Source organism: Scomber japonicus, chromosome 8 (genome assembly GCF_027409825.1).
Source record: "Scomber japonicus isolate fScoJap1 chromosome 8, fScoJap1.pri, whole genome shotgun sequence".
Lineage (NCBI taxonomy): Eukaryota > Metazoa > Chordata > Actinopteri > Scombriformes > Scombridae > Scomber > Scomber japonicus.
Window position 1 is genome coordinate 19287699 of NC_070585.1, and position 13551 is coordinate 19301249.

The 13551-nt window shown below is 38.6% G+C and overlaps 2 protein-coding genes across 2 annotated transcripts; one reads left to right on the forward strand and one right to left on the reverse strand.

Annotated features, from left to right (window-relative positions):
- Positions 1-523: 523 nt before the first annotated feature.
- On the reverse strand, positions 524-4076 carry rnaseh2c (ribonuclease H2, subunit C). Its single transcript, XM_053323944.1, has 5 exons — positions 4039-4076; positions 3152-3306; positions 2958-3070; positions 2700-2819; positions 524-1783 (listed from the first exon to the last, which is right to left on the reverse strand). The coding sequence occupies exons 2-5, from the start codon at positions 3303-3305 to the stop codon at positions 1760-1762; spliced, it is 411 nt and encodes a 136-aa protein (XP_053179919.1). The 5' UTR covers position 3306; positions 4039-4076; the 3' UTR covers positions 524-1759.
- Positions 4077-6581: 2505 nt separating this feature from the next.
- On the forward strand, positions 6582-9691 carry LOC128363151 (seipin-like). The gene is made up of 9 exons (XM_053324081.1): positions 6582-6839; positions 6928-7006; positions 7130-7273; positions 7401-7436; positions 8243-8377; positions 8556-8653; positions 9018-9147; positions 9351-9432; positions 9516-9691. Exons 1-9 carry the CDS (start codon positions 6589-6591, stop codon positions 9659-9661), a joined length of 1101 nt encoding a protein of 366 aa, XP_053180056.1. The 5' UTR covers positions 6582-6588; the 3' UTR covers positions 9662-9691.
- Positions 9692-13551: the final 3860 nt, after the last annotated feature.

The following is a 13551-nucleotide window of genomic DNA, read 5'->3' on the forward strand; positions in this document are numbered from 1 at the left end:
ACCCAAAGTCCCCCCAATGCTTACCTCGATTCTTACATACACTACACACTTTATACTTACTTGATAGCATAAAGTATAAAATGAAATGAAATGACTAAGATTATTGTATGTGAGCCCATCAACAAGTCTCACTCTCTATCGGCTCAAACTATCACACTCAATTTGTGCAAATATATATACTTAATATTTTTATATCTTCAACCACAACACATGCACCCTGGCTTTTTATTCTACTTAGGATATTTGAGACCATAGGTACAGAAATACAAGAACAAACACACGCACACACAGTGAACACCAGCGGTGTGGCATCAGCATCAGCACTCATTTATCAGACTTTATGTTAATGTTTGACTGTTTCCTCCAGTTTGTCTCAATAGAAACACTTAAATTGATCTGATATTTGTGCTGTTGTGCTACACTTTGTACATTTAGAGGCGTTTTAAAAAAATATATCTTTATTATTCGTACATTTATACATTTAAACACTTTTAACATACGTCATGACTGTCAAAGGTGATCATCCAGGAGAATTATGAAAATACTGTTTCACGTTGTACACAAAGGGAAAACTCTATTATCTATCCTGTTGTATGATGTTATTTTATCAAATACACCAATTTTAATTTGTTTGACTGTCTTATTGTGCCAGCAACGTTTGACTGATTGCAGCTGTTGTAGTACTGTATGGTTTAATGTTTTATTTAAAGGAAAAAACATGTAATTTCCCCTCATGTTGTCAAACTAGATCCATTTTCTAGGGCTTCACCCTTTTTACCATCAGTTTTATATCCGTTTTTATAAGGCCATGTCATCAATAGCGCACATATATTTTTGATGAAGTAGCGAGTTAATTGTACCAAATGGCCTCTGATTTGCCTTCTCTCAACTCCTTCTAACAGGGCAGTAAAATCTGATTAGGAAGATTTCTTACTGTGACAAAAATATAAAAGTGGCAGCAATAGTATGATGATAAATCCTAAGGAAAGGTGCTTCCTGTCTTCTTTTTAGAAAACAAAAAACAATGGCTGCAATTTTACAAGCATTTGTTTCAGCAGTGACAAACTACTTCTATAAATTAGCCGTACTTCATATGATTTCATTCTCACATATTTTATTGAATATCATTTACATTTTCAATCAAAAGTTGCGATTTTAAAAAAGTCGGTATTTTCACTACTTAAATTACAGCCTGTCCTGCTAGGACATCAGTGGAAGTTAAAGGAGGAAAAACAAAACAAGTATCCACCGTGATTCATTTTGCCTCTTGGTCATGTGACTTTTTCTGCAGCATGACAGAACATTTTAACAGTAACGCAGTAATTCTGCCTTCTCCTAAAATGTTTTATTTCAACCTTAAATTGTGCCTATATGACTGTTTGACACTTTTTAGTTGTTACTACAGTTTTTTTTCATCATACTGAAAGTATCAGTGTTACCATACAAACACGAGTTTTACACTGCATACTCGTAATGGACAGCTGATCATTTAGTGGTTGTCATGGTAGCCCGTGTGCTAAATCTAAATGTTAAACTCTGTGAATAAACATTGTTCAGCTGTAACAAATTGTAAATGTTGTAATGTTTCAGTGATGGACACAATGCACAGATTCAACATTATTGTTTTTTTAATTTCACTACAAAAGAATATATACAAATATATAAACACTACATCTCATCATCTCATTTGCTGTGAACATTTTACTCCAAAAAACACTGGAGGTGAAGCCGGTCTGCCTCCACTGAGTTGTCTTTTTCTTCAGTCGTCTACTGGCCCGTGAATCTGTGAAGAGATCAAATATCAACATCCACTTCTGTGTCCTTGTGTTTCCATCAAGATGATATTTAAATGAAACACTGTTGTCAATGTAGCTGTTTTTGTCAGTTTTGACTGAAGAGAACCAATAAAAAAGGACAGTGCCACATCAGCAAATCACATTTTTCATTGAATCGTTTTCCCATTCAGATCAGTAATGATTATCACTGAAAGACACAAACTGAGAGTAAGTTTTTGGACTTGGGTAATACATTTTTAGAGCATGAGAGAAATACATTATTCTCCTTGACTGAGCTTTATCTGTGTACCAAGAAACCACCCACAAACAAAGCACTTTTTAATTTGCTGAGTAAAACAAATATTGAAACATAGAATGAAGTCCAGTAGGGTTGCACTAACAATTATTTTCATCATTGATTAATCTGTTGGGGCTGGTGTTGTTGATGAATCTGTTTGGTTCAAAATGTCAGAAAATGATAACATATGTTGGTAACATGTAATATGTTGAATTCCTAAAGCCCAAAATGCAACGTAAAATGTTTTGTTTTAAAGACATTTAAAAACTCAAAGACATTCAGTTTACTGCCACAGAAGACTAAACTAACCAGAAAATATTCACATTTATGAAGCTGGAACCAGATTTTAGTATTTTCTATTCTAAAAATTATTAATGGCTTATCAATAGAGTGGCTGATCATTTTTCTGTTGATAAATTAATCAACTAATCATTACAGCTCTCAAGTACAGTATAATAAAGAGTTGCTGCTTTGAGTCATATATATATATATATACACACACAAAGTTACACTTACGATCTAGTAACAAAGAGTAATTATATTAAAAAAAAACAAGTATTAAGTGACACAGATTAGCCTTGTCTTTGAATAAAACATTTTTTAAAGTCAGCTGTACAAGTGCTCACCGCCTCAGCCAGCTCAGGCCAGTCCATCGCCATCACAACTGTATCATCTGAGTTAGGAGCCGTCTCCAGGTTCCAGTAGATCACCTTGTCAAACACAGTGGACACCTTCACTGTCCTGTCCTGGGTACACACACACACACAAATTAATTTGGCATTAACACACATACCAAATCCTGTCCAACACAACTATTGTCCCGCTGCATGATTTTATTCTCCTGGAGCTTCTGTGATGTGACAGACAACACTGGTGGTGTTTACCTCCTGGTCAGAGCCTGTCTTGTTGATCTCCTTCAGCACAAGGCCAGTGTAGCCCTGTGGACAGCTGAGCTCCTGCCCCTTCAGCCCACGCCCCCTGAATGACACCGTCTTCTCTGTAATAGGAATGGGCTGAATAAACAATCTGACTCTCTCTTTTCAAAACAACAGACATCAAACAATATTACTGAGTGTACCATATTTGCGGTCTTTCATGGTAGCAGTGAGGTATTGTGAGACCTGGGCTGGTCCATTGTGTTCAATTTCACAGGGCATTAGATGGACTGCCGCTCGAGGTGTCTGACCCACCGATGACACATGAACACGAGTCACACTGCTGTTACAAGACATCCTGCAGCCAAAAGACAGGAGAGGACAAAACAACAAATTACACTCTGCTCCTGTGTTCACACTAGAGCTGCAACAATAAGTCGATCAATCGATCAGTTAATCCACAGAAAAGTAATCACCAGCTTTTATGATAATCGATTTGAGTCTCTTATTGAACTTCTCAAATATGAACATTCTGGTTTCTTCAGTAATCTGTGCCAGTAAACTGAATGTCTATGTGCTGTGAGTGGACTGTTTATTGAAACAAAAAATACGTTTAAGGATGTTATCTCGGGCTCTGTGAAACAGGCTTTGACATTTGTATTGCACATTTTATGGACCAAACAAATAATTGATCAATTGAGAAAATAATCAACTGATTAGATGCAGGCAGCCCTAGTTGTTTAAGGAGCATCCACTAAAAAGTGATCACAGACAGATTCAAGATTTGTTTTTCTTTGATTAATCCACCAAACAGGACAACCTAAAATGTTTCATAAACATTGCTTTGTAAAGCATAAAAAACTGAAAATGCCTATCATAATTTACTGGAGGCCAAAGGTGAGGTAATCAAAATGTCTTGTTCTTCCTGACCAACAGTTCACAACTCAAAGTTATTCAGTTTACTTTAATGTAAGACAGCTAGAAGTATCCTGAAACCATCAAATACTTTGCCTAAAATGTGTATTGTATTAAACAATATGAATCGTTAAGAGACTTAAATGGCCATGTAAGAGAAAATGTTCAATATTACCTCGCAGTGAAAAATGAAGCAAATTCAACTCTTTCCGGTTTGCGCCAGTCGTGATGTGTGATTGGTTGAATCGGTCTTCTTCTACGCTTGAATACAGTTATGGCGGGTTCCTTCTGTCCTATGGGGAGATGTCGACCTCTGTCGGTGAGAGCCACGTTAATGTCAAATTTCTGAGTTTTCTCATGCAGTTTAAGAAGGGATTTTATAAATATATATATAAATAAATTAATACACATATATGAATATTTTCTTTAGTCTTTGTTTTTGTCCTTCTTGAACTTGAGCATTTGTGTCAGTGCTGTGGTCTGTCTTATTCACTTCCTTGTGATTAAAGTCATAATTATCTAATTTTGTATTGGAAAATTATTGTGTCCATGATATCTTGTTTTTGAGATTTGTTTATATTTGCCAAAATCTATTAAGAACTCACAAAAAGGCTCTGCATTTCCATCAATCTGTTGATTCTCCAAACATCATATCATTTCAGGATCCTGAATTTCTTCTTTTTTTAAATTGAATTTGTTTTTGAAATGTATTTATTTATTTCCATTTAGAAAAGTAGTGTAGGTTGTTTCATTTTAAGAGATCTTCATGTAACATGGCAGCTAGCAGTTCAATTCTGTTAATGAAATGCATGGTCACAGCTCAATGTAAACATCCAGATGTCATCCAGATGTTTTTGATGTGATAACACCTTTTAGTATAGTCAGTGTCACTTTGAACATTGTAAGTTACTGGCATACCCATAAACTGCAACCTGGGTATTTATTGTGCAGTAGATACTCAGTAGTAATACGCCTTCTCACAAACCCTGTCATGATCAAGATCATAAGCTTGGTTCATTCATTCATATAAGTCAATTCTGCACACAAAAACATTCTCCAAGTGATTTGCAGTCAGTGACATGTAAGATCAACGTTGAAGATAGTTTCCACACATCAGTGATGAACATTTTTGGCACTTTGGAGTGCTGTTGTGCATTATTACACTGGTTAACAAGACAAAAACAAGACACAAAAACAGAATAAACAAGAGGTCGACAACTGAGGTTCATAAATGTAACCCTAACTTGCAATTTCAACATTATAGCCGGCGTGGGTAAGAGTTAATATGTTATTAGTGATTAGTTCATATGATTAGTTAATATGAAAAGTAAAAAGGCAGAGTATCAGCTGCTTTTGAGGTAAAATTATCCTCTCACTTTGTATTAATCAATCTATCTGCATTTAACCTCAAAAACAAAATATCAAGTAGCTTATTGTATTCGATCATGAATGATTGTGTCTCTGTTCTATTTAATGGAATTTATTTTAGTAGTTCTGAACATTTCTTATAGGACAGTAACTCCTGTTTTGAGTTTGTAGTGATCTACATACAGTAAAACACCTACAGCACAGTAGTACTGTAGGCCTAACCTGCCATTTGAAGCCTCATAAATATCACAAAGTGCTCGGGCCTTGTTGTCAGTGTCTTGTTCAACACCAAGAACTCTGCTCCAGTTGGCAGCAGCAGCTGTCCTCGTGTGGGATGGACTAAACCCTGTCCAATGACAGCTTTTTGGGAGCCAGGGATAAATGATTGTGAGGGTGTTTCTGTTGCAGTTCATAATATTTCATCAAGACAGCATCAAGCTGTGGACCAAGACATTTCAGGGAAAACAGAAGTGGAACAGTTGATTTCCTAAGAGCTCAGCGTTGGCCAACAGAAACCAATGGTGAGTTATATAAACAGATTACTGTTGGAGGCATGCTGCTGTTGGACACCACATGTATTTTTTTGTCCCGCGACATTTTTAATGTCAAATATCACATTTGGAGTAACAAACTCTTTATCCTTCTCGGCAAGCATAACTCTTGAACTGAAAATCTTACCAAGTTTCCCCCCTTCCTTCTGCTTTATTCTGTTAATCTCTGTATATCTGTATTCACTAAATATGATAAAACTTTCGTCATGTGAAATGAGAACAAAATATCCTAATTTTCCAGATATTAGGAGTTTAGTGTGGAGAACTAATAAATATTTTTAGTCCGCCTGTATTTTTACACAATGCATATTTAGTCAAAACAAGCTGTTACACATTCCTTGGTCACTTCTCTGCTTCTTGATAAAAACAGACAGAGTGGAAGTCGACTCTTGACACAGTTTGGAGTCATCTGATGTGAAAGGTTTTTGCTTGTGACTGAGATTGGACTCGGTGGTTTCACAGCTCTCAGTGCTCTCAGTGATGGCTTGTGTTTTTGGGCCTTGTGTGATTAAAGTATCATCAACCTCAATGAGTGTTTATGACTTTACACAATGCTTAAAGTGTCTTTTCTTACAGGAAAATGTGGACCAGATAATTTCTTGGAAGACGTTTTAATCTCCACCACTGTGAACTAAGACAGTATGTTTCTGTTACTTATCCTAACTCGCACTCATAATGTGGTTGCATTTATCTTTCCAAGTTGTTTTTTTGTTTTCTACTGATGAACCCTGTCCTGATTTGTTTTTCATTAAGTACTTATCATTAACTTCACTATTTGTTATTTTATTTTAAGATTTTTAGATTCAATGGATCAAACAAGCCATCTGCACTCAGGAGATGATGAAGAACCATCAGTCCTCATTGGTCAGGTGCTGCTGAGGCTCTGGGATGCTGCTGTCATGGCAATGTCACGTGCCCGACAGAGAGTTTTACAGGCTTTCGTTGTGTTCTCTGTTGTGCTGCTGCTCCTCTGGGTTGCCGCTTTTTTATACGGGAGCTTCTACTACTCTTACATGCCCAAGGCAGCTTATTCCACTTCTGTGCACTATTACTACAGGTGTGTATGTGACATACTGCATCAGGAAAATGTACGCTGTAGTCACTATGTACTCTCTCTCACTCAGTCATTCCTTTTTTGTGTGTAGGACAGACTGTGAATCTTCAGCCTCTTTTTTGTGCTCTTATCCAGTGGCTAACATCTCTCTGATGAGAAATAAGAAACATGTATGTATGTATGTGTATATGCATCTATATATACAGATGCTGTATGTACGGTATATGTCTCTGCGTGTTAAATGTACATCCATATTATCCCAGGAGTATGACTTTTAATAAATGTATATTCAGGTGTTGACATTCGGCCAGGCATATCGGATCTCTCTGCAGCTGGAGATGCCTGAATCCCCGACCAATCAGGCTCTAGGGATGTTCATGATTAAGACAACCTGTTTCTCAGAGGATGGAGGGCAAGTTACCTCCTCTGCTCGCTCTGTGAGTTGCTCTGTGAGATTAACTCAGCTCCTATGGGTAGCCATGTGTACATACAATCAAACTGTGCTTCATTACTAGTTCCTGCAAACTCCAGTGATTCACTGTTGCATTGCTGTGTGTTTCTCAGGCAAGACAACTGTTGTCCGCCTCCAGCTCTCGCTTTGTGAGTACAGCGCTGACGCACAATAACCTTTTAATCACACTACCTGGTCAGAGCCAGATTAGGATTGCTTATGCTTTGCAATGGAGCTACACTGCAACAGAAGGTGATCTCAGTGCTCAGTTTAAATGAGGAAAGATTGTCCAGGAAATTTAGACATGGAAGGGATAACATCAGTGACTTTAATTACTTCATTAAACACTGAGTTATGAAGTCTCAGATTGCATTGTTGATGTGGTTGTTTTGAGTCTGGCTTTTGTGGTGTTTTTGTATCAGACTGCATTATATTTTTTGTTGTTTGTAATATTATTCTACTTCATATTTGTTAATTAGATGGACAGACACTTTTCAGTAACATTATCCAGCCTGATATATTGCAACTCCACAAAGTACAGCCTCAAAACACTCTAAAACTGAATCAACACAGACACAATGTAAATTTACAGTACAGTAAAAACTGTACCTTGCAGGGCTGTTGTGTTGCACTGCATTAGATTGTACAGACGTTTCTAATTTTCTAATCACTCAATATCAGTCATTGAGGAGATGAACTGACTAAATTTGAGTCAAATCTAAATCAGAGTCCACTGAGATCAGCTCTTGTTGATTTAAAGCAGAGCACAGAGTTGCATCTTTTATATCCATTACATCATTTGCTCTCCCAAACATTCATCGTGACGTCACTGAAAACATCTTTTTAACCCTTATCTGTGTTTATAGCATCATCTACAGTATGTATGAGGGAGGTAATGTAATTCAGGTATTCAGGTGTGTAAGTCAGGCTAACTGTGATGTCCTGTTGTGGTCAGAGTATGCTGCGATACCGCTCAAACCTGCTCAGGACAATGGGAACATTGCTGTTCCTCCCGGCATTCCTGACTGGAACCGTAGAGCAGAAGCAAACACTGGAGGTGGAGCTCTTCTCAGACTACACCGACGACCCTGTGAGTTGTGACTTCTGTGTGCTGTGTGAGTGAGTGCGAGAGCATACTTGAGGCCAGAAGTGCAACCAGACAGAGGCAGGTTTTACATCTATCATGAGTTAGATATTCAAGTATGTGAGTTTGCGGCAGTGTGTTTGTGCAGGTTAAGCCTACCTAACATGTTTTTCCTCATGGACAGTATGCCCCTTCAGTCACAGCCATCATTGAGATCCTGTCTAACAAGGTGCAGATCTACTCATCTCACCTCTACGTTCACGCTCATTTCACCGGCATAAGGTGAGAGTCACCTACATGCAGCAGAAAAACCTGCACTAAAACATGAAACATCAAACTGATGTCTACACCACACTGAAACATAAAACAGATTATGTCACATTACATCCATATTTCAATGAGACTGCAATAGATAGTTTGTCTGAATTCCTATGGTATGACATCATGTGTATATATTTGTAGCAGCAACTATCAAGAAAATGTGTTCGAAATCTCTTTAAGCATCAACGTTTGGTGACAGTCCTTCATGAAGTTCAATAGCACATGTAAAGATCAGTCACAAAGGAGGAAGAAATGCTATCTTCTTCACCAGCAGTAGCCCCAGTAGATCACAAAACCGTTTTCTTTCTCTGTTACCCTTCATCAGATACATCCTGTTCTACTACCCTTTCCTATCAGCCCTGGTGGGCGTGTCCAGTAACTTTATCTTCCTCAGTGTCCTCTTCATCCTCAGCTACTTGAGACTGCTGTTGAAAGTGGAGTGGAGACCAGGGCAGGTGAGAGGAGAGACCCACAGTTTAGCGTTGGACATATCTTTGGTTGTACTCACTGCACACAGCATCTTGTTTCTAACCGCATGGCTGCACACTTACATAATGAGTTTGTGTTTATGTGAGTGTGGATTATTATCTGGTTCCTCTTAGGTGTTACAGCTCAGACTAAACAAGCTCGGACTGCTTGTTTTCTTTGTTGTTTACAGCTCAGAACTGTTGGACCGCTATTGGAGAGGGAAAAAAACACGGACAGCAGCCAGGAAGCGAATGAAGAAGATGCTGCTGCAAGTACAAAGACACACAGACAGTTATTCATGTTATTCAAGTTATATGCATTATGTGTCTGACTGCAGAAATATATTCTCTGGCAGGTCCTACCGAGCTGCTGGGTCCCCTCCAGATAACCCCCACAGAAAGGAGCCAGGAGGAACGCTATATTCATTTTGGTGACAGCGGAGAGCAGCAGAACAGACACACACTCAGTGAGAGTGAAATAAATGAGTCAGAGGCAGCCTGAAGCCATTCATTAAGAGGAGGGAGAAAGTGTAGAGAGTTATCTTGATCGTGAGATGTTAGGATGAAGATTTAAGATAGATATATGGTTGAACGTTACCAGAAAGCATCTACTGACAAATATACTGGGTACTTGTCTGTCCTGTTGGATCTGTAGAGCTTTAAGGTGACCATTTCCATTCCTACCTCTGTGTTCCGGTATTTCAGCATTAATTGTAACCCTGCAATATATGAGATTGACATATGCACTTTCATCACTCCAAAGAAATCTCACATTCACACTGTTTATGTACTGTACAGTCTTGATATGGGGATTGTTTCAGAAAAGTGATTTGCAAACATCTTACAGCGTTTCAAAAATGATCACTCGCAATTAGAAACGCAAATTGTAGATACATTTGTGAGCTCTAAAGTCTTCTAGTATGGGGTTTCTTTTGATTTGTTAAACATGTCAAAATTAAGGCAAGAGGAAATAATCTCCTGTTGCAAGCTGTTGCTTTCATGTTGCACATTTGGTGAAACGGGTCCCTGGTGTTACTTATGTCAAATACCTGCAGAAATACTGAAAAACATTAGGATGTTATGTTTACTTTCTATTTCACAGGTTATAAAAATATCACAAAGTTAAGTAAATACAATGAGATTTAGTAAATTAAACAATAACATAAACATAACTTGAGAGTAATAGTTTCATTTACATACTTTCTTCAAGGCAATACTTACTTACTTACTTACTTGTACAATAAGAGGAACATGTCATATTTTACAGGCAGATGTAATCTTGAGGAGTTGTTTTCATTGCCACTATGCTATGCTATGCTATGCTATGCTTACTGACATGTTGTCGCACACTTTCATCACTTGAAAAAAATTAAACATGATTAAAGCATGTGAGACCAAATTGTGTCTTTTTTTCAATGTGCAAAAACATTTGGCAATGTCACATAATCAGTAGAAATGCCTTTGGGCTATCAACCTAGAAGCTTTATCACTGATGAAGGATGCCTTACTCCTGCTTCCAGCCAGACATCAGACACAGATAGTGTCATTCCTGGATGTCGTCCTGCCCTGTGACACTGTTGGCAACAGTCCAGCAGCTGGCCCTGGTTGAAGCTTTGGAAACTGAATAACGTCACTGCATGCAAAATACGGCACCAGGGCGGATAATGCAGGAAGAGAGATGCATGTAGCTCACTGTCAGGGAGCTTTCTACGATATCTCTGGTGAGGTAAGGTAGGTTAGACACAGGTTTTTTTTAACCTTTATATCAAAATGTATGAATGCTTGAGCAACTTGTAAATGCATTTCCTCAACATAATCCAAACTTTGCATCTCTAAACATTTCCCTGTTTTGTATAAGCACATGCTGGATCCAGAGTGGAGAAACATGAAGTAGATTCACCGCCTGCTCTACCCACTGGACACAAAGATGGACACTACAGATGGTCACTGTGCGGAGGACGTTAAGATGGAAAAAGATATGGATAATGACTTTTCTGCCAGACTCTCAGATGCGACCCACCAGCATGTGTCAAACAGCGAAGGGCCTTCCAGCAGCTGCAGGAGGGTGAGAGGGAGATTGAGATCCAAACACAGGCTCCAGACAACAAAAAGTTTTCCCCCTTACAGTCATTGCATAGGTGGTCTTGGAGAGGACAGTGACTGGGACAATGAGGTCGATTCAGAGTCAAACATTACTCACCAGCCCAATTTCAGGAATGAAGAAATTCAAGGCACAGAAAGAAAAGAAGACACAAAGCTAGTTGCAAGGTGTGCAAGGGATGAACTGAAGGCAAAATGGACGATGAGGAGGAAGGAGAGGCTGGGGGGAAGCTTTGAAATTGACACAGATGGATGGGAGAGAGGAAGATGGATTGGGAAAAGAAGAGTGGAGGCGTCCGGAAGAGAGAAGGAGAGTGACGATGAGGAAGGTGAGGAGAAACACTGGAGAGGTAGAAACTCAAATGCTGAGACAGAGAGAAACGAAGAGGAGGAAAAGGAACGGAGGAGCTCTGTTGTTTCAGACATTAAGGAAAAATGTGAGGGGAGTGTTGAAACCCCAGGGGGGCAGAGCAAGGATGCTTTTAAGCCCCTGCAATTGAGAGAGGGCTCCACATCACGTCAGTGGCCCTCACCACATCCGATCCTCTCCAAGCTTTTGCACTCTTCCACCTCCAACTCCTCCTGCTCCTCCATCAACCTCTCCTCAGAGAGCGATGAGGTCTTCACTGAAGGAGAGGATGCTGACTCCAAGAGGAAAGCATTCAGGAAGGTGAGATAAACACTGAGTGCATAGATGGAGGCAGCTACACATCACAGTTAATAATGCAGAATAACACTTCCTAATCCATGCAACAAGTTTCACACTTGTGTATTTCCACTGCTTTGGTTTTCCACAGAAGAGGCTACAAAACTATCTTTCTCAACTGTTCTTTGCACCTGTGGTCTTGGTGATTTGCATGGGTTTGAAAGAGGACTTTGATATTGTCAGATTTGAATGGCGTTTGCATGCCTGGCTGTTGCAGATATGAGAGTAGAGGAGAGCAGTCAGTGGGAGGAGGACTAGGGATTAGAAACTCATTTTTGTCAGTGCAGTTTGTGTTTTGTATTGTCAGGAGCAGAAAACTGTACACTGTGTCCAATCAAATGTGACAAATTTGACATAGTTGTGCACAAAACAGTAATATTAAGGATGCAAACATCTGCAATTTGAATGATTAAGTGTAAAATACCATATAGGCAAGAAATGTTCCTGAACCCTTACAAACTTCTCATGTTCTGACTATTCACAGTTTCCCCTCCTAATTAGGTTTTATACCAAAAATCCAATTTTAATCCAGAAATACCTTATCAATCATTAAAAAATGGGTGGTTAATCCTTGATTAAGCACTTAGAAAGTAGAGAGTTTGTTCTTTAGATTTGACATACTAAAACAGGGAAACAAAACAGCTGTAATGATGTCAAGTAACTTTATTGACTGGTGACCCTCTATGGCCAAATATTTTTTAAAGTTAAAATATTTCCATTTTTATATTCTGGGTCACTTTGAGAAATGTCATACAAGTTTACTTATATTTGTATCTCATTTCTTTGATAATGCAAATAGCAGAACCGTATAAACATGGCAGGATGAATGAACCGAATTGCAAAACACGTAATTTGCTATTTAAAAACCTGCAATAAAGTAATTTAAAAAACAGTATGGAAACATTAGATTCCACATTTTGTAGAGATGTCTCTACTGATCTACTGCAGCCTCCCTCGCTTTTCTGGTTTGTCACTGGCCTTGTTTTTATCTGGAATCAGCTGTTTTGTGTATATACAAAACAGATCATAACTGTTGAGGTATACTCTGTTTGTAAACAACAAACTGACACGAGAGAGAGACGTAAGTGTACAATGCACCCTGAAAATGTCTCTCATGTTATTTTCAATTAGGAAGGACTGAAAATTATAATTAAAATTAGTTATATAAGTTGTAGGATCAGAAAAGCACAAAGACTTACTGTGACCTCACAGTAACAAGGTCCTGGATTCAAACCTCCTGTCTGACTGGACATTTTCATTTGCAAGTAGGTTTAGGTGAATCACAAGCTCTGAAATGCCTGCAGGTACCTATGTCTGTTTGGTTTGCACCTGTTGACCTGTCCAGGGTGTACCGTACCTCCTCCTCATGCCTCTATAAACCCAGTGACTCTAAATGGATGGATTGGTTTTTAGGATCTACCTTAGGGACCACAACATTGAAAAGATTATTGGAGGTCAGCCCTAACTCAAGACATTTCCTCACACTGACTTTTGTTCTCAACGCTCAGTGCTTTGCATAAAGTTGAGACACGACTGTGGAAAATACGTCTGTTTAACATCATCCTGCTCTGCTTTTGTGTCCTTAG